Source organism: Aspergillus pseudonomiae (genome assembly GCF_009193645.1).
Source record: "Aspergillus pseudonomiae strain CBS 119388 unplaced genomic scaffold BDV37scaffold_69, whole genome shotgun sequence".
In the NCBI taxonomy this organism is placed as follows: Eukaryota; Fungi; Ascomycota; class Eurotiomycetes; order Eurotiales; family Aspergillaceae; genus Aspergillus; species Aspergillus pseudonomiae.
In genome coordinates this window covers 55,393-80,230 of record NW_022476061.1, presented here as the reverse complement: position 1 = coordinate 80,230, position 24,838 = coordinate 55,393, and the positions used below count along the sequence as shown (strand labels likewise).

The following is a 24,838-nucleotide window of genomic DNA, read 5'->3' as shown; positions in this document are numbered from 1 at the left end:
AAAAAAAAAAAAAAAAAAAAAAAAGAGAGCGAAAGTGGCCACACCCCCATTTTGTTACATACAACATAGTACCTTACCTTGGGAAGTTTTGGTTCTTGCCAACTTAGTATACCACACTTTGATAGTTCTGGTAATAGTACTTCGTAACGAGAACAAAAAAATGCGGAGATTGTTCTATACCATTTAAAAAGGGAAAGAGAACAAAAATGGGGATGGGGAGTAAAAGAGAAAACCTCACTCGTGGTCAAATACCGCATTGACATAATATAGTATGATGGATGGATGCCGACTGGGGAATTATTCCTGTGATTTGGTGTTGAGTATGATGTCTCATGTAGTAAGATAATAACAAAGGTTGTTGGTCGTCCGTCCTATGAAAAACAAATAAAAAAAAATATACTAATCTATGTGATGTTTTATTAAATTATTTAGGTATCATCGGTAATAATCCTTGGACTGATGCCCTAATCCTACTGTCCAGTCCTACCATCGAGCTGATTGATTGTGTGTTGTGTGTGAATTGCCACTGTTATCCGAGACCTGGGCTGAAAAGTAAACCTGAAGTATGATTTGCCTTCCTGAAAATAGGAGTTTGAACATTTGATTGCCCGAGAGCTGAAGTCACGTTCATGACTCTGAATCCAGTCAGACTGCAAAGATCAAGACAATGTGTTCGCGCGCGCGCATATCTAAGACATCAACGTATCCCTCCCATCGATCAATGATAATCTGAGTCTGGGGGACGACCAGTGATTGATGGACAGTGATACGGTGATGTGCCATACATATCGGTAGTCTCGTTACCAATGGGAAACCGACTTGCGTCCTCAAGTCTTTGCCTATCTGGCTTATCAGCGGCTTGACTGTCCCACAAACATGGGAGGGCGAGTCCAAAATCGAGCCAGTGGCCATTAGCAAAAGTAAATTGAAAGTGGGGTGGCGGCCTCGTAGGAGAGGAAGCAGGGTGGTGGGACCCTCACCAGGGAAGAAAAGGGAAAAAATGGGTAAAGAACATCCGACCTCGCCATCCCATGGGCTGAGGGTCACTGATAGGCCAGATAATGGGTGACATTTCTCCCACTGCGCAAGTTGGCTGCAAGACTGGGTACACCGAAGCTGCATTGAGGGCCAATGAACTCTGCGCGTGAATGGGAGGATTGACTCGCCGGCTAGCCTAGCCGGCCCCGCTGAGCATCGTCCCGTCCGCCATTTGGGGGATTTGACCCCAAAGGCGACAGGACGATGATTGAAAAAAGAAAGGAATAATGAACATCACTTTGCTTTTTTTTCCCTCTTTCTCTTCATCTTTCTCTTTTGTTCCGTCAATTACATATTTCCAGTTAAGATCTGCGTGTGCGGGTAACGAAGATGTAGTATTTGGTTGTCAAATGACGGAATAGTGTCAATCCGAATATCGGTCGCAAAAGAAGTTTGGGCCCGCGATGAATGGGAACGTTTCCAAATCACGTCACCAACACACCAGTCCGCCGAGTGAGGCTTCTCAGTGGTATCATTCAGAGTATGAACTCGTAGCAAACTTCGAGAAGAGAGACTATGTTCTACCAAAACCAATGGTGAAACGGTCTTGACTGAGCCCCACTACTAGGTATCAAATAGTGGCATGGTGGTGTGCTACAACCTGTACCTTACATGAGAGCGCGTGTGTGGGTGTCTCGACGGACAATATGAACTTAGTCAGATTGGAGTCATGTTGCCCTACTGACTCCGGAGGAGAACATCTTCATACCGCCATCTCCCCTTCGAGTCTCTCCCAACAAAGTACTGATGCCGAGGAACGAAACGCTTTGACTTCGCTTACATAGGACGATCCAGTTAGGCAACTTCTCATGAGATGCTGACCTGCATAAGGCACGTAGTCATATTGAGCCCTCTCTCTTACATGTCATGTACGGAACAGGGTAATTCAACCGGGGTACTGGATCCCAGTACCATTGGACTCACTCGCCTTAAAAATGAGAGTTGAGCCACCAACCCATAGCGCAAGCACTATAACCTTAACCATTCAGAACAAAGAGCTGCTCACATTTGCGATTCGACCTGTTCAACGGCTACTGGATACATGATTGATCAGCTTCACCTAAGCCTACTGCAGGAACAAGTGCGGAGAATGCAGCCTGCAGCCCTGGCGCGACTCAGCATCTACTAAAAGATTTCAACCCTTGCTTTGATCGGGCTCAAAAGTGACGCTTGGATGTTGCCGTCAACTCAGGTTACACCATCCGAGCTGTCAAAATAGAATTATGTGGTAATAAAAATTGGTTGATCTATTGGAAAAGAGTACAATGGTTCGCTGTTGACCCTCATCCTGGTCACTTCGACTGCATTTGATTGGCATCAGTCAACCCGACAGGTACTAGTGGCGCGAACTGAATCGTCCAATTCATCTGGGACCTGTTTGCCCGAGTCACTTCTTACATAACACCTGCAGACCGATATTGCGCATTCACCCACAAACTATGACCCCCATCCTTACTTACCCTTCATGCAAAGTCCCAAACACAAAAAACAAGCAAGTAGTCGATCCATGAAATCCGAAACAAACGCGATGAACCAGATTTACAGATAACACTGGCAGGCTGCGCCACAAGCAAGGGACACGGTCAGAGCTGTCAAATGCAAGCCAAGAGCCCGAATTAGATCAAAGCTTTTCTTAGCCAGTGATTTCTTCCCTCGGGAAACACGCAAGCCCCAAGAGCCAGACCGCCGTGTAACAACAAACAGCCGTCTGGTGAAAGGCTAAATTACTTGCCATGGTAACACCCAAGCCTTCCCTTCGGGACTTTCCTTCCCGAAACTTCGTGTGAATCTCTCGCTCATGGATGAATTTCAATTTATTCTTTTATTAGGCATTCATATGGATGTGATAAAGTTTGGGGGGAGAGAGGGGTTTGCCGGGCCACTATTGGTTCCATCTAAAGATAGAATCCATCCGGGATGGATCATTGGTTGCAACCCCCCTAACCCCGGCGCCACTTTTATCCTTTTGTCCAAGGTGGGCGATTGGATGGCAGAAGTCGGTGTTAAGGAGTCCCCTGATATTCCGATGGTTGGAAACGGAGACTGCCGCAACGTCACTAAACCCTTAGGGGACTGCGCGATAAAACCATCTCCGCAGGTTTAGTATATAGCGTACGATGCTACTAACGTCCGTACAGTAGCAGGTCGTCTAGAGCACCCTAAGAACATGGTGGCATATTCATTAATTCTGAAAGCCCCATCTAGACGAGGTGTTGTTAACTTGTTATACCGACTCCGGTTAGAGTCTCCGTCCATGTAATTTTAAATCATGCATGGAAGGAAATTGGTGACCTTCGAGAAGACAACGGAGGAGCGTTAAACCACCACTACTCCGTTAGTGCTTGCCACTGCACCCCACGCTGCTCCATCGCAGAGGCCGAAGAGTACCCCGAAATTACAGAGTGCTTGAAGGCCGGAAGTTAATCAACAATGACAATCACGACGTTGCAACAGCCAACGGACTTAACGACGTAAGCAGATAGCCATCATCTCTCGAGGGCTTGCAGTGAACCCCTGTCTTGCCACCGCAGAAACCGTTGTCGCACAGACAACAAACCAAGAAAATATTTTGTGATGTGTTCAGTAAGCACAAAGAGAAGAAAAAGCAAAACGGAGTACAGTGGAAAAAAGAAAACCAAAACCAAAACCAACCTCAACGGCTCTGATCATTCTCTCAATCTGACAGGTAAGAAATTGCGACTCAACTTGGTTCAACCCCACAAAGTACGGTGTACGAGCTAGAGTGACCTCGCCGTTGACGATCATGATTCTTCAACAGCGCGGTTAATCCGTCGCACACATATCGATTCAGAATATCACTTCAGAAACGGGAGGCGACCTTCGAGAGCGTCGAGTCTGGACGCTCGGTGACAGGTCCATAGCGACTCCACACCAACAGCATATCATGATACTAAACTGTCAACTAAAATCAAATAGTCTCGACCGTTGTCTCGCCTCATGGCGTATTCTCGGTCTGCCACCGAATGCCACCGAACAGCTCGTTACTGGTTTAAGATGAACGGAGGTCCAAGCCAACGGAACAGCGTCTTTTTGCGACGTTGACACCTGTGGATTCAAGACGGAGTATGGCGCGCATCCGCGGTAGGGTCCAAGTGTGGGCATGAATAATTGATTAGGCATCGCGAGGCAAAGCGACCGTGCTGAAGGCCACGGGAAGGAGCGGCTTCCCCCGGCGAATCAGCAGCGTGGTACGAGAAAGGTGGGATCTGAGAGTATCCGTATCTTGATGCCTTAGGCTGTTTATCGTGGCCGCAGCATCCGAATCTTCGATGTAAACGACTCAACAGTGGCTCGGTACCAAATTTAGGACGTATGACATTGACCGGAACTCGGTTGGCTAGAGGACCGTGGGGGAAAAAATAAGGAAAGATACATAGGCATCACTCATTCTCATGAGACTGTACAAGCACCCACTCTCGAGGAGGAGGTGTGGATCACTAGTGATGGCAAATTAATTACTGAGGAAAGTGAAGCGTATCATGCAATGGTTGAAGGTGGACTTCGAGTAGTCCTCAAAAAGGAAAACTATTAGCTGATTTGGAATCTGGTCGTTTATAACTGATGGCACGATCAATTATGTTGATCATTATGGAAGCACTGTTGAAACGTCTTAATACGGAAATACCAAGAGATACGGTTACTTGCCCTAACGGAGCGCACTTTTTTTTTTTTTTTTTTTTTTTTTTTTACTCTTTCCCTTCACACCGAAATGTCTTACTGCTAGTTCGGAGTCGATAAGGAATTTCTGGTCTTCCTTACACAGTATCATATGCTCAGTCTTTGTTCTACCTAAACGATCTACTATCTTAGCCGCAGCCACACATATATTAGTCGGTGGGGCATAGCTAGCAAGGTACCTTCTTAGTCGGGAAAGACCGTCAATTAGGCCAGTTTCCGGAAATATTGAAGGTTTCCAAACCCATTCGCTCGGAAGAGGTACCCAGTTCTGTGGACAGACTTTCGTCGGAAGTTGGAAGCTCAACATCTGAAACAGACTACGCGTCCGCTAATCCTCCAATCATCTTTGTCGGTACCCCCCCGGTGGCGTACTAGTCGCTTAGTAGTTTCCCTTCGACAATGGAGATACCTTACCACCTACTAGTAGTACGTACAAGGTACCATCAGGGGAACCACCGCCACCAGCGAAGTCCGGAGCACTATCTATTTGAAGCTGTTGGTTGGAAATTCCAAATGACGTTTCTGAAACCGTCATAACGTAGCTATACGAAGAGGATCCTCGTCGTCATGCCAAGACGTTCGAAGAACGTTCCATTTGGCATTCTTTTCTCGATACGAGACTTATTTGACACTAGGACAATATAGCACTTGGGTTAGAATTTTTATTAGGTTTACAAACTCTCATGTTACCAACTTCCCACACCTCTCAGAGCCAAACAAGAACTCCACACACAGTCGATATCGATAAGGATGCCAAATCCCTCATTTCCTCTTGGGTAATGATAGCTGCCAAGATACTCCCCATGGCTATAGCCCGGGATCAGATTGGACCCGAGAACCGACGAGCGACAGTGGTTTTGCGGGGACCAACAGTACACCGTGTCCACTCCTCGACCCGAGATGCAGCTGCATGCATAGTGCTAAGCCGGTGGGTGTCCTGTCTGGCGAAATGCTTGTTGGGTTGGGTTCATTCCGGAACCTGCGGTGTGCATTCCCGACTTCCATTGGCTTCCAAATCTTCCTAGACTTAGTGCCGTGGGGGATATCCCGGCACTTGAGCTAGGACAATAACTCCCACGGCCAATACTGTCAAATATTGAGGGAATAGAGCAAAAAGAGGCCCGTGGCGCGCAGATTTGGGTTCCGTTCCTGGAGCTTTGCAGCAGGAGGACCAACTAGTGGTGTCGATCTCCAGCGGCAAAAGTCAAACAGATTGAACCAACTAACCTAGGCAGTGGACTGCAGAAGGGCTGAGAGAGTAGCACGTGCGTGATACACCGTTGGTATGCGATGATTGTCTAACCAATTGGGTAATTCCATGGCATCATGACTCGCTATCGCGGTCAACTGCGGAGTACGGCGCAACGCTACTCCGTATGAGAAGATCATGGACAAATAATGTGATTGTGCAGAAATTAAGTGCTCTACCGGGCCAAGCCTTCCGGTTCCTGAATCTGGAGAACCTGGCCTGCCTCAAGCGAGAGGATTGGTTCGAGTGTCCGACTCTAGTCCCTGTCCGGTATATGCGGGCCGCTGGGAGTTGGAGAAAAGAGAGAGAACGTGGGCTCTATTATGCTGATCATGATTGCATAGTACCAAAAGTGACCACGGTTCTCCCCCAGTGCTTATTCTCAGACGGGAAGGAGGTGTCACTACTTGGTGAAATCACGCAAACCAAGGTTTTCGCCTAACCACCCAGTCCCAGAGTTGGGGAAACTCTCACTATTGACTCTTGCAGAGAGTGACACCTTCCATTTGGAATGAGCCAATTTCATGTTGACTTTCGGCCTATTTAGAAGATGCGGAGAACACAATAAATTCAGGGATCTTCACGCACGAGTTCCCTTCCAGCTCAGGTCAGAGTTTCATCACGTTGCCACTTGCCACTACACTTCGGTATACGAGGTCGTTGGTCATGGAAACGCTTTAAAACCAACCTTCAAGATCTCTACGACGTTGGGGTCATTGGAGCCCACCGAACCATGAATGGGACGTGGTACTATCCCAAGCCCGCCATCGCTAGATTGACCTCTTGCAGTGTGTTGGAAGCTTTGGTCGAGGGCTGGACGAAAATAGCGCCGACATAGACTGAAACTCTATCTGGATAGAATTTTACTCCAGAGGCACTATTTCTCCACGTACGGAGTACTTATCACTGGATTTACCTATGGAAGGATTGGCCCGACTGATCGCTGCGTCTCACCGTGAGACCTTCCCGTGGTGCACCCTCCGTCGTGGGTCCAATGCAACCATGCTTGAGGAGATGTGCAGCCAGGGGCGATGAAGAATTTGATAATTTTTTCTGGCCCTCGCATTTCCGATCTCCGTCCTCTCCGTTATCCATGATCGCCTCCGTCTCTCGTCCGTGGAGAGCCTCAATCTACGATTCGCAGTACCAGCGGTGGACGGTGGAGTCTGGATACATGAAACACTGTGGCGGGCAGAATCCCAGCTGACCAGATGGGGGCACCCAGATCCGATACGAGGACATGATCGGTTCAGATCTCGCCGCGACATACTCGGCCCGTGGTTCACGATGGTTGCTCGGCTCCAACTATGGATCACAGATAAAAAAAGATGGCTTCGAAGCATTCGTCGGTACCGGGAGGAGCGACGCTCAGGTTCCCGCGTTAGCGAGTCTTGTTTTACAGCTCGTGCACGACCAGGTCCCTACTCCGTAGATTGTCAATCTGAATCGGGGAGACCCATGGATATCGGGGACCAACGCAGGCGGAAATGACGACATCTGGTACAAGGGTGCAATTTAACCGCGATAGAGAGCATACGCTGACGCAATGCGATTAACCGGCGTTCGTCATGGAAACATGAACATATTGGTTCGGCAACTGGCACATATCCTTCGGAATTATCGACATGCATAACTACGCAGGACCGAAGGCATACTACTGCTATTCGCTAAACTACCAACACCACACAAACATTTCTTTATCGAAATGCAAAACCTTGCACCGCCCAAGTCCAATGCCCACAAAGCACCAAGGTAGGACAAGAAGTGCCCAGCAGCGAGCAACAAAGAAAAACCAAAGTAAGGACAAAAAAAAAAAAAAAGGCCTCAGTGGATGGAGTTTGAGATCACATTCCCAGCAGGAATCAGTCTCTTCCTATCATATGTTTAACATCCAATTGTCTCATCATAAGCCTTTATTTGTTTATAGAAAAGAAGAAGGGGAAAAAAAAAAAAAGCGAAAGAAAATTTTTCATATCAAGCTCTTATGTAAGCATTCACATTACCTAATTCTGGCTCTCGGCTATTAGTCCAGCATGGATTGGGAGAGTAAGTCCGGTTCCGAAAAACCACAGGATAAATATCTCGCGATGCTGCGATTCTTTGAGAATTTTTTTTCTTTTCTTTCTTCGTGCGGCGACGCAACTACTATTTCACCCGTGTTGCTTGGACATCATATTTCCCCCATGATGTGACCAAGTGTCAGTTGCGTCACAGAGAAAAGAAAATTGCACGCCGGTTCTACTTTATTGGTCTTTCTGAATCTTCTAAGGATGAGACCATTTGGTTTGGGATCGGACATTTCCATTTAGGCCTCCCATCAAGCCGCCTGGCAGTGCCAGGTACTTGGAGGGGGATCTACCGGATTGTCAATAGTTAGAAAGAAAGAATGAATGAAAAAGTTTTTCGGTCAATATTGCTTCTGTAGAATCGTAATCACGTCTAAGGTATTCTTGCCATATCGAGAAAAAGGTCTATTCGCCAGGCTCATCACCAATCTTCTCAAGCTTGCCCATCTCTCTCTTCTCGCCCGCCTCGCCAAAGATACGGATCCGGTCCACGCGCAGCTTGTCGTTGTCCCCATCCCCATCCACAAAGAACACAACCAGCGACGTAACCCTCTGGAACCTGACAAACCGCAGATCAATCTTGACCGTCCCGGTCTTCTTATCCCAATCTTCGGGCTGAATAGTCACCGTCTGCGCGGGGTCGATGTCGTCCGCCTCGTCAAAGCCCAGGACATGCGCGCGGTTCGTGTAGAGCCGAATCGTCTGCGGGCGCATGGGAACCTCGTCGTCATCGTCACCGTCACTGGGGGGTAACGAAGTAATCTGCAGCGAATGCACCTTGAGAGTCGACTGGAATGGAACAAAGAGCATCAGCTGTTCGTCGGTATCGCTCTCGACCCAGTCCTTGGCCGTTCCCTTGCCGTTGTTCAGCGCCGACGGCTTCGACGTCTCGAAGAGTGTCTTGGCCGTTCCGAACTCGCTGTCCCGGTTCAGCAGCTCCAGACCCTTGGGATCATACTGGTCCGTGATGTCGGCGTAGCCTTTCGGCGCGGCCAGCCCGGTCCAGTCGGCGTCGGAGCCGCCTGATGAACCCTCGCCGCCGTCGTCGGGCTTGCTGGCCTCGGAGGCGAGTTTGCGCACCACTTCGGACAGCTTCTTGGGGTCGGCGCCTTTGACGGTGGAGGTTGGACGGCCGCGCTCGAAGACGATGAATGTGGGCATGCTGTGTGTGTTTTTGTAGTGTTAGTACGGTTGGAAGGTGTTTTGGGTGTGGGACGTACGCTGTCACTCCGTAGGCCTTAGCGATGTCCTGCTGGTGATCGACGTTGATCTTGGTGAAGGTGATTCGGTTCGGGCGTGACAGCTGTGCTGCCAGCTGCTCGTAGGCAGGGGCGATGGCGTTGCATGGTCCGCACCAGTCTGCGTAGACTGTGAATGTCAGTTAGCAGCTGTCGTTGTAGGTGGTCTGGAAGCTGGGGTGGGGTGACGCAGAGGAATGAGGGGTATGGTTGCAGCTTACAGTCCGCGACAACAAAGCGAGACTTCGTCAGCAGGGTGCTGAACTGCTCCTTGGAGGAGATATGAACGGTGCTCGTCATTGTGGCGGTCGAATGAGGAGTGAGAGGAGGGAAGGAAGAAGAGGGGGCGGAGTTGATGTTCGGTCAATATATGTCATCACAGCCCCTCCGCAGTTTCGCCGCAGAGGCTTAAAAACAATTCTGCAGTGACGCTACACGTAGATTCACTTGCAAATGTGTAACGTAATTAGGTGAATATTACCTGTTCCTGGTTTTTATAGTATTGAATGGATTCTAGCTACAATGAGCGTTGTTTGTTATGAAGCTGGGTATGTTTGATATATATTCTCAACAAATTATATCTGGTACCCCCGTACATGCTATATATATTTCCATGCACAAGGTGCCTCTCAGTAGGCTAATAACAACATGCACATTGTACACGAGCCTTACCCCCCTTCCCCCCCTTCTCGAAGACACCACATCAGCTCAGCGATCTATCACTCTCAGTCATTCAACCTGACGCCGTATAACGGGACTGCGTTCGCACTATCCCTTGGGCGTTTTCATATGCATCCGTGACCGAGTAAAGACACGAGCGGTACTGCATCACAACCATAACCCGGAGTGGCAGCGGCAGAGTGCAAGGCCATGGCTCGCATCTCGAGAGGCTAAAGGCCCCCAAAATATCAAATCCCTCAAACCGAAATAGCACCGTTCAGCCATCCTCCTCCACCGCAAACAAAACCTTCATCCACAAACTGCACCCCCGACACCCAATAACAATCTCCCCATGCTCAGCCTCCCTCTCCAGATCCTCCTCCGACACCAAGAACCCCTTCTCGTCACCACACCGACAGCCCCTGTACCAGAAAGCCGAGTCGCCCTCTTCTTCACAGGCCAGATCCTCGAGATCAACCACCTCGAGTCCAGTGTGAAACACCGCACCCGTCTTCTCGCGCTCAACAACCTTCGCCCGGTCTAGGCGCAAGGCGCGATCATATTCCGCGCGGAGCTGCGGGTCGGAGAGGGTCTTGTAGGCGGTTGTTATCTCGTCGATTGTGTAGGTCTTGCTGTCGCGCGGCAGGTCTTGGTTGGACTGGGGGAGCTCGGGGCTCTTTGCGACAGAGGAGGCTTTGTCTGGGTGGTGTTTTAGGAGGGCTTTATGGTAGGCGAGTTTGAGTTGTTGTTTGGAGAGTTGGGCGGTGGTTCCTGTGGATTGGATGTTGAGGATTTCGTAGTAGTCGTGTGTGACTGCGTTTGAGCGGGTCATTTTGAGTTTCTCTGATGAGGGTGTTTAGTTCATTTGTGTAGTTTTTCTAAAGTTTGTTTGTAGGGGGAGCCCAAAGGAGTGTATGTTGTAGTTAATATGGGTTGGATGGTGGGTTGGCGGCGGAAATTGAAGTTCAAGACTTTCCGCAATGTCGGCTGTGACCGCCGCCACTTGCTCCCATGTTTTTCCCAATTGCGAATGCTACGCGCCGTTTATTCTTGTATAATGACATACCAATACTATTTGGCAGCCCGGCTTTATCAATAGTTTGATGTAAGTGTGTGAATCAAAGAGTTAATTTTTTCTACCAAACTTCCAGTTGCCTGGTGGATATCCTCCACATATACATGGCAAAGTAATATGAACCATCGCTGATGGCCAGTATCTAAATGACACGCCGGATATCAAAACAGAAAAAAAGGAACAGTGCGCTGTAACCAAATCCAACCAAAAACGATGCGACATCAGGGCATGGAGACCGCTTACTCGGAGGTCTTGAAGACGAAGCGATCCTCGGGCTTGCTCTCGAAGGGAACGCCGAGCTCGAGGAGCTTGACGTAGACATCAGCGAAGTCCTTGAAGAAGGCATCGCTGTCGCGGGCATAGCGCTCAACGTGCTTCTTGAATGCCTTGTCCTTGACGAAGGCCATGTCGGCGGGGAGCATCATCAGAGTTCCGGTGGTCTTGTCGGTGAACTGGGCAGGGCCGTTCCACTTTCTGGGCTGCCACTTCTCATCGACCAGCAGACGGAAGAACTCGTTGGTGAAGACAGTAGGGCTGAAGTTCCAGGGACCGTCGAAACCAGAGCGGTCAGGGTGGGCACGACCGAGGGCGTGGGCACCGATCAGAGCCACGATCTCCTGGTCGTTGAATCCCATGCGGTAGAAGATGTCACGGACGTGCTGGTGGTCCTTGGCGGCGTCAGGCAGACGGCCGTCAGGGGTGCAGGCGGCGACGTCCTTGTCCTGGCGGCCGGGTCTCCAGGGGATGGTAGGGCCACCCAGCTCCTGGATGGCGCAGGAACCAGCCAGAGTCCAGAGATCGGAGTAGCTGATCCAGGGGAACTTGGCCTTGACAGGCTCTAGGAAGTCCCGGGCGGTCTTGAGACCAGCGTTGGCGCCGTGGTCGGACTCGGGGGCGAATCTCATGGTGGCACCGTTGCTACCACCGGTACCAGTCTCCTTGTCGTAGGTGCCACTTGCGTGCCATGCCAGACGGACGAGGACCTACGAGAGTTCACGTTAGTACCATAGCTTACCCGAATTGGATTTGGAAGGCTTACCGGTCCATAGCTGCCATCGTCATAGTCAGTCTCGTTGGCGAGGCGATGAGCAACCTCGTCGTACACCTTCTGGTAGTCCTCCTTGGTGGGGACGAAGTTCTTGGAGCTGACGGAATCACCACCCTGCAGGTAGAAGTATGCACCAGCACCACCAGCAACAGCGAGACCAGCCCAGAGGAAGGTGTTGCTGGACTTGGCCTCACCCGCTTCGGAAGCGTAACCGCGACGGGCGGAAGCACGGAAGGCCTGAGTGGGAAGAGCGAAACGCGTGCTGCGGACAGCAGGTCTGACGGAAGGGGTCGACCGGAGGAAGGCCCGGGAAGCGGTTCTAGCAGCCGAAGCCATTGTGAAGGGTGTTTAGAAGGTAAAATAGATGATACAAAGGGGATGGAGATGGATCAAGAAGGGAACGACAGATGAAGTCGAGAAGAAGGAAGACGAAGGAATGAATGAATGAATAAAAGGAGAGGAGAACAGGACAGGGATACTACTAATAGGTACTTCCGAATGGCATTTCCAGAGTCCGAATGTCATCGAAAGGCGAGACGCACCAATCACAGCGGGCAAGAGCTTCCGGCTGGACCAGAGCCTTTTTACTCATCAATGTCTACTTAGTAAACTAAGGAAGCAGAGCTACAGAAATGCGGAGAAGCTCGACTGCGCATTGGCTCTCGCCGTGGCAACAACCCTCCGATCCATGGCTCTTTGCTTCAACCCCTCGTCAGCTAGGCTCTAGGACCGGAACTTCACAGTAGTATGATCCGTCTTTCAACTTGGATTGAGCCAACACATGTTCTGTGGGAAGACGTCGACCTCACGATCAAGATCAACCCGATATCCAGGTCGGCTCCACATGGTCAAAACATCGCCGTCGTCCATTAATAATTGCGACATGCTGTTTGGTGGTCGCGACCCACTCTGCGTGAAGTAGCCGAGGATTATTGAATTCGTCCAGACCCCTCGCATTACTAACCTGGCGTCGGAATTGCCAACTGGCATTCTCGCTGCCTTCGGCCGGACCAACATTCTCATATCCGTAAGAGGCATGGATACCCTGCGGTCCGGAATTCCACTGCAAATCCTCATTCTCCAGCCGACTACGTTACAAGGTCACTACAGAGATATCTGACCTATCCCTCAGATATTGAGATTTTAAGATGTTCGTCGTAAAAATAGTCCTGCTGTTCGATCAAAGCGAACACCAGGGTGGAGTAGACGCAGCCCTGCTAAAAGCTGTTTGGTTTTGATCTCCCACTGAACGAACAAAAAAAAAAGTATGCCTCTTCGCCATTGAAAAGGCTAGACGCGCACTGTGTGGTTGTTCGGTTGCTAGATATATCCATGTGATAAGTTCTACGGATTGCTTGTCGATCATTGAAGGCATTCAACAATGGAGAGTCAGATTATGGTGCTCAAACATAGAAGCACCATGTGCTGAGCCAATGTTGGGAGGAGAAGAGGAAGTTTCGTTTTTGCTCCAAGTTTCGGAAGAAAAGTTCGGAAAATGGGTCACATGACTTATACGGCCTCGGTTAATCGTTAGTCCCATCTTCCTCTCTGTGTACGTTCGTTTTTCGTACGTATTGTTGGGTATGGAGCACTGATGAATATCCAAATAGAATAGTAGTGTAGTCACTAAATTTCCCTTTTGTATTCATATCAATACAACATGAATTACATATCTTGTGTGTCTTGTAGGTAGAAGTTACCAACTCCCAACCTCCTCTCCAGTACCCACCCCATCACGTGCCAGGAACATATAAAAATCTCTTCAACCGACAACCTTTGCTTGTTTTCTTTTTCTTCTCACACTTTTACCCACATTAGAGTAATCTAATGTAACGATCGCATAATCAACCTACATACCTGGTATACCCACAGGATCTGGGTCATATTGGCGAACAAGATTGAAGTGGGCAACTTAAGGCTCCTCTACCGTGCTGGGTTCCTTCGGGGGTCTGTCGCGATGGTGGCCGGAGTCACCTGCTGCCCATACATTCTTACTGACTACTTGTAATGTGTAATTTAATTGCGTAGAAACGTCTGGTCTGGACTGCGGTGCCTGGAGATGACCCTGGTAGTGCTTCCTGCTTGTCTAACACCATCACCATGCTTAAGTCATGAGATTGCTTCAAGACAACCTCTATTGTCAAGGCCAAGACTTTGTCTCCATCCCCATAGAAGCATACGCTGGGCCATGCTGTATGAGTCTGCAAATGTCCAGTGTTGTCTCACCTGAGTTACGTGTATAGCTGATGTTGGTTATTCCTGCATACACATTGCTATGATGCTGCAATACTAGATTGTTCGTCTTTTTTCTTTTTTCCACCTAGAAAACTCGAGGAAAACTGCTTTAAGCAAGTTGAAGTGAGCCGTATTCTTGCAGTTATACATTCTGTGCCCTTTCGGTAGCAAGTGGGACGCCCCTGAGCGATTGACCACCCTGAAGGCTGAAAACCCGTATAATAAGCCGGTGTTTATGAGCAGAATCTTATAATATATTAAGCCCTAGTACAGCATGTAGCACTTGTTACGACTCGGCTGTCATAAAACTACGGAGGCCAGGAGCCGCAATAGCATCTATTCTATTGCCACGCTATTTTCTATGTAGGGAGCATCGGTGTTAATGGAAGTTATGAATGAGCTGGCCTTAGCCATAGCTATACTAGAGTGAAGCTAATTTCCTTCACTTCATGATTCTTGTGCAATTTATGCTTTTATCGCCACTGTAATAGCTTGGAAGACATGTATCACTGCACCCTTTGATAGAGTCCATAGTGGGCAGGATTCCAGTGACTTGTGAAGAGGTCCCGCGAGATTCCAGCTAACTTGGAAGCGTAATTAACCAGGAATCTAGGATGTTGGAGTGTGGAGGAATATGGATCTAATGTCACACGATGGGTTGAAGATTTGAGCATAGAAAAGACATGTACTTAATTGAAGAGTCTAAGATCAATGAGAATTGACAGGATGGAAAATACCACTATGCGAAGCATACCATTATAGAAAACTCAGTATATGATATTTTTGAGAAGGAGTATTAAAGAACTCACTTTGAATAGCCTGAGAAGTCAGCGCCGTGAATGGGTAGGTTCCACAGCCAGGCTCACTCCAAATCCAATGGAGTTGCATCACCACGGAAGAATACTTGATATAGTGGCTATGCGAGCTTTCATTCACTTGTGTTCTATAAAACCATTCTTTTCTGCTTCTTCCTAATCTCTTATGCACATATCAACTTTGCATTTTCAGCAATGTATAGTCATGTACTTCTCAGAAACATATGACTCAGTTGCTTTCATAGCATCTCCTCTCTTTACGATGCTAGCAAACATTTGTAAAAGCTATGGTGGGCTTTCTATTCGTAGCAAGTAGTTTAGGAGGCTGCGCGGAAGGACCTGGGTTCTGATTCCTATTCTCTTTCCAGGTTGCTGCCATTCTGAAGGCCTTCTTAAAGAATTAGTCATGTCGATATCTGGTTCTTCAAAGAAATATGAGATATGCAACGGCATCTGCAAGGCTTTCCTAGAGACGTAGAAACGGATCAGATTGAAGTTTATAGTACGATTCTCGCAAGAGAAAGAATTTCTTTTTCAGAAATTCTTTCAATATAGCATACAATAGACATCGAACATTCCAATCACGACTTTGCACATACAATCTGAGCACAAGATATTTGGAATGATGACTGCGTAATATCATATCGATATGTTGGTGCAAGTTATAACTACTGTACCAGGTGTTTTGGTCATCACTTTGCCCTCTTCAATGCCATTCACTAGACATCGCAGCTTCGTTTTGGTTGCACAATATTATCAGCATCATGTTATGCACAAAGCCGCCTTTCTGGGATGTATTTATTTACTTCCGATTGGCTGCTGGTGGCTGACATGCTTGTGACATATATCTTGTCCCACTGTTATAGCAATTCTGGGGTGAACAAAGCAGATCATGATGCTTAAAACAAACCGTCTCTCATAGCAACCTGCCCAAGTCAGTGTTATCATCATCAGCCCTCACCCATCTACACAACTGGCTCTTGCTTTATTTGATCTTCCAGGAATGGTGAACCCCTCAAGTCTTCTCTCTGAAGCCCGCTGCCTTCGTGAGGGAGTTCAGTGCTCACTTGCTGATGAAGACCCCTGTCAGGGTGGCTCGCACAAAGTGTTCAAGGTCGTCTTTGAAGATTCCGTACAGTGGGCTGCTCGTGTCTGCCATGATCCCAACAATTGGAAGTATGAATTGCGTGCTGTTAAGATATTTCAGCACATCAAACACAGCCACCCAGACATCAAAGCGCCAGGTATGTTTTTCAAGGCAGAACACCCTGTCTTATATTCAGAGTGGGTTAGTGGCGAACCGCTGGCGGTTTGGAATTCCCAGATCCCTCTTAACAAACGCCAAAGGCTCCTCGAGGCCCTTGCGGAGTTCCTACTGCAGTTATGGACCACCGCAGCCCCCCTGGTTTTATGCCAGAGTCAAAGCCCCGTTATTCAGCTTGGCTTACGGAGAGCCTAGACCGAGGTCTCCGACGAACTCTCACCGGAACTGCTAGATGGGGTGATGCCATCGACTATCTGATCATGAGATCAATGATCCCAGGCTATGCTGGTGATTATGACAAGTACACAGATGTTGGCTTCGCCCATGGGGACTTGAATGCGTACAATATCATAAAAGACAATGACTTCCACTTGACAGGGTAAGAATGTGCTGTATTCCTTGATCTTTGCTTTAAAGACTTTTTCTAATGGATGACTTGAATTCCAGGGTTATCGACTAGGATTGTATATCGCTCGCACCGCTTCCCGCTGTGATCCATCACCCTTGGTTCATTGCAGATATTCCGGGATGGAGGAATAACGGGCTTGCCGAAGGAGAAAGCTTTAGCGACGACCGGTGTTTCCTTGAGAATGCAATCAAGGCCAAAGAAACATCACGACAGTTGCCGGATACTGTGTCAACACTACTGCGTGATTCCGGAAGAAGGCTTTTCTTCCAGTCAGCTTTTCACATTAAGGGCATCTATGAGAAATTTGTTAAGATGCACTGTACACGGATAGAAGAGAACATCAAGGCTGCGACTTCACAGCTGGATGCTGTGATTTGTATCCCGAGTGGAGCGAAGTAGAAGGGGTGCAGAGGATTAAGGGGAAGCTTGATAAATATATACGATAGCAGTCACGAGTGAAATGTGTCTGGAGACGTAAAACACATGGAAGTCAGATACTAAGGTAGTATGTGCTTGACGCTTCCATTGTTACCCCGAATTGTAAGCAGGCTTACTTATCATCTCGAAAGCCTCAGGCCTCCTTCATCCTTGCTAACTAGGGTTGTCTAACTACCCCCAGAAGTACTCCGAGTATGTGAGGTAGTCTCAGCGATTCAGTGGTGAAAATACATTCAAATATTCAATCAAGTCATAAACAAGTGCTAAAACTTGAGTATACGGTGACAGAGGCATAACGCGTTTCTTGTGTAGATTGTAACGGTTCTTCAATTTGACAAGCACGGCCTTTTGCAGTACGTAGAGATATCATAAGGTTTGAGATCGAGGGTCTTTCCAACGATCCGAATCATCAGTTGATAGTTTTATTGTATTGCTGAAGTGTTAATTGTAGAAAGTACTCTCGCAATGAGTCTCGAAAATCATATGGTCACATGATCGCATGGTCACATGAAAAGGTAAAAGTCTGTCAGTGACCTCACCTCCGACGACCTGGATGTGGTGCCCTAATATCAAAGCAGATAACAACTTGAAAACACGATAATAGCAACCACAACTAGACAAACTAGGTAGAAATAGATCCACAGTAAAGCTACCATGTCGGACTAAGATGTAGACCCACTATAAATCTTAAAAATACCCGAATCCATGGGACCGAAGCCCTAAGAAAGCTATACAATCTATACATGATATTTGGCTTCTTTCTCAGCTTCAACTAAGAGCAGCGGGTGTAGTCTAGAGGTTATGATGCATGCTTCCCACGTGACTAGCATGAGGTCCGGGGTTCGAACCCCCGTTCCCGCAATCTCTCATGTTTTTTTGAGATTTTATATACATTTTTCTTTGTATTTTTGCATAGAGTCCTAGTCTACAAGCGCAATTGTAGGGAATTGTTGAGAGGACAGAATATCCCCTTAATGAAAACACAAGTTTACCTATAATCTATAACCTTTTTCTTCTCTCCTACCTCGAAAATGGCAAAACGCATGCATCTGAAAGTTGTTACGAGTTAGTCTACCTAAGTGGAGACCAATGCCTAGGACTTACTGTTTCCCCACTATCGTGCTAGCCTGCTAGACCTACAGGTGAATAATACAATGAAACGAGAGACGGAAAACATGGGCATGTCACTCCCTCAGGTTGATTTCCACGCTTTTAAACCTTTCTCTATCCAGGATGATTGGGGAGCTAATGACCCTGTATTACTCTTCCGTTTTTCTTTTATACCATATCACTGGAACTAGCGAACATATGTTGAACTTCGTCAAGCAAAATATACTACAAGTTATGGCCAATTCCCTGGGATATCGAGAGCATAACCCGTAGCCCAATGGGCTCATCTGGAGCCCAAAAAGCATAACATAATGAGTACCCTCAAGTCACAACCGTTTGCAGATATTGTAAACAGGCCTTTTTATACCGATTCAGCTATATATGAGTCGATATTTTACTCAAATATGATTCGTAGTTCCAGGTTGTAGTTTTTGCGCGGTAACAGGTAGTGAGCCTGGTAATAACGTGACTAGGGCTAGCCAGCAGCCTGACTCAACACTTTACATAGAGACAGCCCAGAGCGAGAGCTATCCAATATATGCCAGGGCTGACTGCCTTTCTAATCATAATAATATTATTACGCTGATAGATTTATCTATATTCTGGACAGTAAAAAAGCTAATTTATCGTACCGAGTTACTTGAAAAATATCCCTCCTTTTCCTGTCATATCCTGAAGGATGTGGACTTCGATCAAAGCAATTGAATTATCATGAACTAATATAGTCTTGTAGCCACATAAACTATTGAGGAGGAAACCAACATCCAGGACGGATAATTGTGATTGGAGTTCGATCTTTCCCAAGCATCTACTGTACTCCTGACTACAGACACTAGTAGGCGTAGATTGTTTACTGCACACTAGGTGACATTCAGTTTGGGGTGATAGATGTAAAAGTACAAACTTCACGTGGAATAAGTGAAAATTGATAACATACTGACAGTGCCGACGACAGGGGCGAAGTTGATGAATGATGACAGACTAAATCCGCTGAGGTCGAGGAGAGAACTTCACCTCGTCAGGGTTATCAGAAGTTAATGCCTTCAAGAGCCGAGGACCAATCTTCACTCTGTCAGGTCCCTAAATTCCCTGGAACTAGAGATAAAACCCAGGGCGAGAAGGAGATGAACTACGTTTCATCTAACCATCTCAGTATCCTCAATCTTGTGAGATATACTGAAGAAGCCGGTTACAAGTCTGAGCTTCTATAAACCGGTTGCACTACAGCCGGAAAACATCCTTCTCCGACTGAAGCTGTAGCAAAGAACTCGAGCAAGTCAGACTAAAATAAACAAAGAAGAGCCTGTTAAGCATGCAGCCAATGTGTCTGTGAAGACCACGAAGAGCTCAAACATACCCTCCATGGCATCCCCGAAGAAGTCCCCTTCAACCCGGAAGGTGTTGATGTTATCCTTATCGATGACGAGGAGTACCCCGACAATCTGAAGTATGAGGACATTGCCGGTTACTATGCTGAAGTCGAGGATCACAAGGTTCTCCGAGAGACCTTCGACAAAAGCATGCACAGAGTTATCAAGTACCTGTGTAACTATGCTCAAAATACCCCTTTTGGCGAACTTTCAGGTCCCGAATCCTGGGTCGCAAAGGGCTTGTACAATTGACTACGGAAAGCAGACCCTGAGGCTGTATTTCGCTTATATCTGGCGATAATTCCTGAGTCTACCCACCGATTCTGGGCCACGATAAACTGACCGGCCAACACATTCTTGCTCTTCCGAGGGTGGGCCCTTCGCTTAGAGAAAATTATGTGTGTCTGGATTATGTCAGTAGTCCCTGCGAAGAAGGCAGACTCTATACCGGGTCGACTATAGCATGCTTGGCCGAGCGAATTCCGCAACATAAAAGCAGGGTCCAACAAGCCGAGTCCAGAACAGGTGTACATTATCGGTACATCTGAGAGAAGACAAACAGAAAGCCCCAATTTAGCGGGGTTGCTATTTCCCTTCGAGATATGCTAGAGCTTGGGATCGAAAATGCGGATAGTGTGGCTTATCCGCTTTCTTGAGGCGGTCATCATGATCGTGCTCGATACGTTCACACCCGGATCCATAGCCCAATTCGCGGTAGCCAAAGACCAGCTCGACCACTTGAGGTCTGAATGTGGCCTCATACCCGTGTGAGTAACAGCTCCTCTTGTTTTGAGTTTATTTTGAAGCACTTGGTTGGATGGACCAGGCTTCGAGGCACTACCTCTCTGTCCTGGACAGGAACGGTTACTTGTTCCTTTCAAGCTCTCTTGACAGGACAGTGGTTGTGTCTTGAAGATCCTCTTTACTTTGCTAAAGTATTTCACTAATAATATATAGTGCAACTATGGCGGAAGGCTTGGACATCCAGCCAGCATCTGTCGCCAGAGAGCCGCGGACCTTGTCAGAGGATTGTGCGCTATCGTAAGCTTCTCTTAGCAATATATATATGCATGATACTAACACATTCCTTCAGGGACAAGTTAGCTGCTCAACTATGCATTCTCCTTGAATAAAGACTAATTATATACTAGGCTTCTACTGTCGGTGCTGTCCCACCTCCCCGGCGACGGCGACGTGGCCACCGTGGCCGCCGTGGTGGCGGTGGTGCCCCCTAGTGCCCCCCGCGCTGGTGATGCACCCCCTCCGTCTCCTCCCCCAGCACCCCGCCCCTCCTAATCCCCAGGGGGGAGAAGGGGAGGAGGGAGAGATCGATGTTGACCTCAATGTACTTACACTCCAGTAGAGAGTTCCTTTTTCTGTTTCTGTTTCTTTTTCTTTTATATTTTAACCATTTTTTTTTTCCCCATAATTTTTCCAAAATTGAAGATGGTTATGCTATTCAAAACATAAGAACCATATAGTGTGACAGTCCTGACAGCGGCTGGTGTCTCTGAGCTCTGATTGGCTGGTTGGGTTTCTTTCTATACAAGGCAGCCTGCGCACGTCGCTCGCATTGTTTTCTTCTTTCCTCCCCACGTTTAGTGTTCTAGATTTTAGCTATCAATACTATGTTGATTGAGCTCCGTATCATATAGTATTAAACTTATCAATATGCGGTATGACGATGCTTATAAACATTTTCGGGCCTGAATAATATGACATATGAGAAGAGCAAAGATATATTACTAAAGGCTAAAGCTAACTAACTAACTAACTGTGGCACTCGGCTTATATAGCGACCCTACAATAAAGTAATTCTAATTTAATTAATTTGATCATCTTTCTCACGGTGAAAATATAATTGTAAGAGATAGAGCCAGGGCACCCTATTCCACAAGGCCAAAAGGTCAGAATAATTCGGGATCAACGATCCCGAAGCCCTGGAACTGACTTATGTAGAACCCGCCGTTACAATAATAATAGAAGTTATTTATCTGACTACAGTGTTATAATCAGTATTATAACTGCCAATTTCTGTATATTCTATACCACAAAAATAGAGAATTTACAGAGTTAGTCCAAAAAATACTTAAAAAATAACTACAGCTATGAGACTGAGGGCTAGAGATCCCTGAAGGACGTGTGATTGACACTACACTACATCGGCTCTTCTGATTCTGAAGTTGCTTTGAAAAACAATAAAATATTCTATATACGATATATAGATATTTTAGGGCTATCACTGTATTAGAGAATAGAACTTATAGTGCATTTATAAACACTATACAACCTATATAACAGTATGCATAGTTTCTCCAACATTCCATAGTCGACAAAACCTTGCTAGGGAGGCCGTAAAGGTCTTTTCTTTTAAACCAAACCCTGAGGCAGCCAGTATCGTTTCCAAATGGATGAGCTTCGAGAACTAGTCTGGATTTGGAGAACTACGGGCACATGACAGCTTAACCAAGGGCCCGAACTCGTCGCGAACTCTTGATCCAATGATCATCCCAGTTCTTTATGGCTGTGCAGCTTAAGGACGGAACCAACGAGTCATGATCTGGTAAGTCTGCGGGGTTGGCCCGTTGACACCACCAGCTCGTATCTTTGTTTAATATACATGTCATTAGCTCATGCGGTGAGTTTCCTTTTTCTCCACAGCTGCCAGGCCTTATAAGACTACAAGAAACAGAAAACTATCCTTCAGGTGATACAATAAACTCCCATGCGTATGAAGCTATTTCATTGATGTAACTCTCGTACCCTCTCTGTCCAACTGATGACGGTTGCGTCATATCTACCATGGGAGAGTCTCCCCCGGCTTTAGGATATCTTGCGCCAATTGGCGCCGGTATTCTAGTGATCAGTGTCTGGTATGTAGCTCCATCGCAAATCGCGCGATACCTGTGTTGATTTGGTGTCCGTTCAACAGGCTCGTCATTGGATTAAGGTACCGCCATTATAGAAGAAACCAACGGAACTCTCACTTCCTGGATCTGGAGAGCATTCCATTTCGAAGAGGTCACTCGGTCATATCCAGTGGCGACGTCGACAAGCAGTTCCCGCAGATGAAATACAGCGACTGGTGGGCGGGCCAAAGTCGAAAAGGTAGTATCGCGAAAGAAACTATTGGGTCGCTGGGTTCGGTATCAAAAGACGCCAAAGGCAATGAGACAGATATTCTCGCTCCTGAAGCACATGCCCAGAAGACAGATTCTACTGAGAACACTCAATCAGACAAGGCACAAGAGCATTTTTGTGACTCGGGGAATGCTTGTGAGCATGGCAGCGATGATGCAGCCAGCGAGTCGGGTTGTTTATGTGCCATTTGCATGGACTCGATTGAGGGTGAAACCTATATTCGGCCTCTGACATGCGGGCACATTTTCCACTCTTCCTGCGTGGACCCGTGGCTCACTAGACGACGTGCAAGCTGCCCTCTGTGTAATAAGAGCTTCGGTGACCATGGAGCAAGGGATACAGAGGAAACGGATGCACCACCATTCCCCTTTCTTGCCGTTCCAAGGGCAGCAATGATCAGAAGTGACGTTTTTCCCAGGACAATCTGAGGCGATATCTATTTCGATGCATCGTTAATGTGCTCAAAGGTTACGAGTCTCCCGCTCGGCCTAAGGCCAAAGCTGGCAATCTAGATGTTGTGAAGTTTGGCCCCGAGAAGTCCACCCACGAGGCCCGCTGTTTCGTCAAGTATTGGCCGCTTACTCTCATCGGTTGTACTGCCTTACCCAAACTTCAGGCTGGAGTGGTGATCGACATGCTCAATATTTCTGGCCACAGGGTCATAAGACACATGCATCTTACACTGACTGCGCCATGGCTCTCCAAGGCCTATGCTCTGTTGAAGAATGACATCCTTGGTATCCAGACGGCTAACCGCCGGTTTGTTCACTGCCTCCTGAATCGGACGCATCTCGTTGGCCCTTTGGGTACAACGCTTTTGACCCCCCCCCTTCCCGAGCCTGCTTAAATAAAGATGTGTGATTGAGAACGATGGTCGTGACTGCAAGCTGATCGTAGTTCCTGGAGACTGAGGCGCCGGCTGATTCCTTGATCAGATGAGCGCCATGTTGCCGATAATGCTTACTATTGGACTGGAATACCTTCATGCCAATTAACTTACGCAGGAGGGGCGACAAACATATCAGGTTGGCCACATATATTGCTGATATTTGCTTCTCGGATTTGCCATATCTGATAAGTTGTCGTTTGAGGAGTGCAAAGTTACAAACTTTGTTGATACAATTGAGCATGAACTCTCTCCTGGATTTTAGCTGAGTCTTCGTTCGTAATAGTGGGATGGGTACAACTAGCATGTAAGGATGGCTTAAGTAGTAGAGTAATGTTGATAGGTTGCACACTGCATATCCTCTATTGGAAGTTGCCAGTACTGCCTAAAATGCCTGGAATACACTGCGTAGTAAGTTACAATGATCACAATGAAGCCAACGGCCACATAAACGGCCACAGCCTCGAAATAAAGACACAGGAAGGGAATATTCGCAATCAACGGCCAGAAAAACATCAACATGCATATCTTGATGCTCCACATCGAGAACAGCATGCACTGTTCCAGGCCAATGATAATCTTGCTTTCGCATCTTCGATCTGCGAGGATTTGAAAGTCACCCGAGGCATCGTGCTCCAGATGCTGACAGCCTTCACCACAGCCTTATATACATGATCGCCCTATTTTACTCCATCCAAGACCTGGACGCCATTTTCAACAGCCAAATAGCAGTCTTCCCGACGGCCGAAATCTATATACAAGCCAACGGATCCAGCGCAGGCGTAATCGGACTGATCGCCATCCTCTTCCTCGCCACCTTCCCAACTCTAATCAGAACCTTGGTCACAGGCTGGCGTATGGAAGCTTTGCCAGGGACAGTGCAACTTCATTCGTCTCTTATTTTAGCAAAGTGCAGCCAAAACTCAATAGCCCGTCCCGTGCAACCGTGGATGTGAGCTCTTGTCAAGCTCACATCTTCGTTGGTCAAACACTAGAGCACCACTTATGAATCTTTGGGTGGGTAGGTGATATCTCACTCAAAGTATATCATTCTTTGTCCGGGAATGCCAATTATGCTATATGACTTACTCGGTAGC

At 47.4% G+C, this 24,838-nt stretch overlaps 9 protein-coding genes and 1 non-coding gene across 10 annotated transcripts; 4 read left to right on the top strand and 6 right to left on the bottom strand.

Moving 5' to 3' along the window:
* Window positions 1-17: 17 nt before the first annotated feature.
* BDV37DRAFT_256053 (uncharacterized protein) lies at window positions 18-4,666 on the bottom strand. Its single transcript, XM_032082798.1, has one exon. The coding sequence runs from the start codon at window positions 1,120-1,122 to the stop codon at window positions 646-648; it is 477 nt and encodes a 158-aa protein (XP_031938372.1). The 5' UTR covers window positions 1,123-4,666; the 3' UTR covers window positions 18-645.
* Window positions 4,667-4,769: 103 nt separating this feature from the next.
* On the bottom strand, window positions 4,770-7,806 carry BDV37DRAFT_256052 (uncharacterized protein). Its single transcript, XM_032082797.1, has 2 exons — window positions 5,054-7,806; window positions 4,770-4,995 (listed from the first exon to the last, which is right to left on the bottom strand). The coding sequence occupies exon 1, from the start codon at window positions 7,327-7,329 to the stop codon at window positions 6,937-6,939; it is 393 nt and encodes a 130-aa protein (XP_031938371.1). The 5' UTR covers window positions 7,330-7,806; the 3' UTR covers window positions 4,770-4,995; window positions 5,054-6,936.
* A 483-nt stretch (window positions 7,807-8,289) lies between these two features.
* On the bottom strand, window positions 8,290-9,628 carry BDV37DRAFT_256050 (thioredoxin-like protein 1). Its single transcript, XM_032082796.1, has 3 exons — window positions 9,512-9,628; window positions 9,273-9,420; window positions 8,290-9,214 (listed from the first exon to the last, which is right to left on the bottom strand). Exons 1-3 carry the CDS (start codon window positions 9,588-9,590, stop codon window positions 8,458-8,460), a joined length of 984 nt encoding a protein of 327 aa, XP_031938370.1. The 5' UTR covers window positions 9,591-9,628; the 3' UTR covers window positions 8,290-8,457.
* Window positions 9,629-9,801: 173 nt separating this feature from the next.
* On the bottom strand, window positions 9,802-10,948 carry BDV37DRAFT_256047 (diphthamide biosynthesis protein 4). Its single transcript, XM_032082795.1, has one exon. The coding sequence runs from the start codon at window positions 10,780-10,782 to the stop codon at window positions 10,228-10,230; it is 555 nt and encodes a 184-aa protein (XP_031938369.1). The 5' UTR covers window positions 10,783-10,948; the 3' UTR covers window positions 9,802-10,227.
* Window positions 10,949-11,202: 254 nt separating this feature from the next.
* On the bottom strand, window positions 11,203-12,620 carry BDV37DRAFT_188244 (peroxidase). Its single transcript, XM_032079617.1, has 2 exons — window positions 12,065-12,620; window positions 11,203-12,008 (listed from the first exon to the last, which is right to left on the bottom strand). Exons 1-2 carry the CDS (start codon window positions 12,407-12,409, stop codon window positions 11,265-11,267), a joined length of 1,089 nt encoding a protein of 362 aa, XP_031938368.1. The 5' UTR covers window positions 12,410-12,620; the 3' UTR covers window positions 11,203-11,264.
* Window positions 12,621-16,126: 3,506 nt separating this feature from the next.
* Window positions 16,127-17,242, top strand: BDV37DRAFT_273937 (uncharacterized protein; the record flags this gene model as incomplete). The annotated part of the gene is made up of 3 exons (XM_032085140.1): window positions 16,127-16,407; window positions 16,521-16,766; window positions 17,128-17,242. 3 exons carry the CDS (start codon window positions 16,127-16,129, stop codon window positions 17,240-17,242), a joined length of 642 nt encoding a protein of 213 aa, XP_031938367.1.
* A 773-nt stretch (window positions 17,243-18,015) lies between these two features.
* Window positions 18,016-18,095, top strand: BDV37DRAFT_t173. Its single transcript has one exon. It is a non-coding gene; the product is annotated as a tRNA-Gly (tRNA).
* A 2,243-nt stretch (window positions 18,096-20,338) lies between these two features.
* BDV37DRAFT_286020 (uncharacterized protein) lies at window positions 20,339-21,010 on the top strand (the record flags this gene model as incomplete). Its single annotated transcript, XM_032087841.1, has 4 exons — window positions 20,339-20,481; window positions 20,672-20,755; window positions 20,808-20,813; window positions 20,866-21,010. The coding sequence occupies 4 exons, from the start codon at window positions 20,339-20,341 to the stop codon at window positions 21,008-21,010; spliced, it is 378 nt and encodes a 125-aa protein (XP_031938366.1).
* A 1,244-nt stretch (window positions 21,011-22,254) lies between these two features.
* BDV37DRAFT_256041 (putative RING finger protein) lies at window positions 22,255-23,410 on the top strand. The gene is made up of 2 exons (XM_032082794.1): window positions 22,255-22,587; window positions 22,647-23,410. Exons 1-2 carry the CDS (start codon window positions 22,517-22,519, stop codon window positions 23,281-23,283), a joined length of 708 nt encoding a protein of 235 aa, XP_031938365.1. The 5' UTR covers window positions 22,255-22,516; the 3' UTR covers window positions 23,284-23,410.
* Window positions 23,411-23,439: 29 nt separating this feature from the next.
* BDV37DRAFT_256040 (uncharacterized protein) lies at window positions 23,440-24,000 on the bottom strand. The gene has a single exon (XM_032082793.1). The coding sequence runs from the start codon at window positions 23,983-23,985 to the stop codon at window positions 23,605-23,607; it is 381 nt and encodes a 126-aa protein (XP_031938364.1). The 5' UTR covers window positions 23,986-24,000; the 3' UTR covers window positions 23,440-23,604.
* Window positions 24,001-24,838: the final 838 nt, after the last annotated feature.

What these genes read in the sequence shown, in the direction of transcription:
- BDV37DRAFT_256053 (XM_032082798.1), bottom strand. Translation starts at nt 1,122, where the DNA reads ATGCAGCTTCGGTGTACCCAGTCTTGCAGCCAACTTGCGCAGTGGGAG.
- BDV37DRAFT_256052 (XM_032082797.1), bottom strand. Translation starts at nt 7,329, where the DNA reads ATGCTTCGAAGCCATCTTTTTTTATCTGTGATCCATAGTTGGAGCCGA.
- BDV37DRAFT_256050 (XM_032082796.1), bottom strand. Translation starts at nt 9,590, where the DNA reads ATGACGAGCACCGTTCATATCTCCTCCAAGGAGCAGTTCAGCACCCTG. An exon ending in TCGCTTTGTTGTCGCGGACT is followed by an intron (nt 9,421 to 9,511) that starts GTAAGCTGCAAC and finishes TGACATTCACAG; the next exon opens with TCTACGCAGACTGGTGCGGA. An exon ending in AAGGCCTACGGAGTGACAGC is followed by an intron (nt 9,215 to 9,272) that starts GTACGTCCCACA and finishes AAACACACACAG; the next exon opens with CATGCCCACATTCATCGTCT.
- BDV37DRAFT_256047 (XM_032082795.1), bottom strand. Translation starts at nt 10,782, where the DNA reads ATGACCCGCTCAAACGCAGTCACACACGACTACTACGAAATCCTCAAC.
- BDV37DRAFT_188244 (XM_032079617.1), bottom strand. Translation starts at nt 12,409, where the DNA reads ATGGCTTCGGCTGCTAGAACCGCTTCCCGGGCCTTCCTCCGGTCGACC. An exon ending in ACGATGGCAGCTATGGACCG is followed by an intron (nt 12,009 to 12,064) that starts GTAAGCCTTCCA and finishes GAACTCTCGTAG; the next exon opens with GTCCTCGTCCGTCTGGCATG.
- BDV37DRAFT_256041 (XM_032082794.1), top strand. Translation starts at nt 22,517, where the DNA reads ATGGGAGAGTCTCCCCCGGCTTTAGGATATCTTGCGCCAATTGGCGCC. An exon ending in ATTCTAGTGATCAGTGTCTG is followed by an intron (nt 22,588 to 22,646) that starts GTATGTAGCTCC and finishes TCCGTTCAACAG; the next exon opens with GCTCGTCATTGGATTAAGGT.
- BDV37DRAFT_256040 (XM_032082793.1), bottom strand. Translation starts at nt 23,985, where the DNA reads ATGCTCAATTGTATCAACAAAGTTTGTAACTTTGCACTCCTCAAACGA.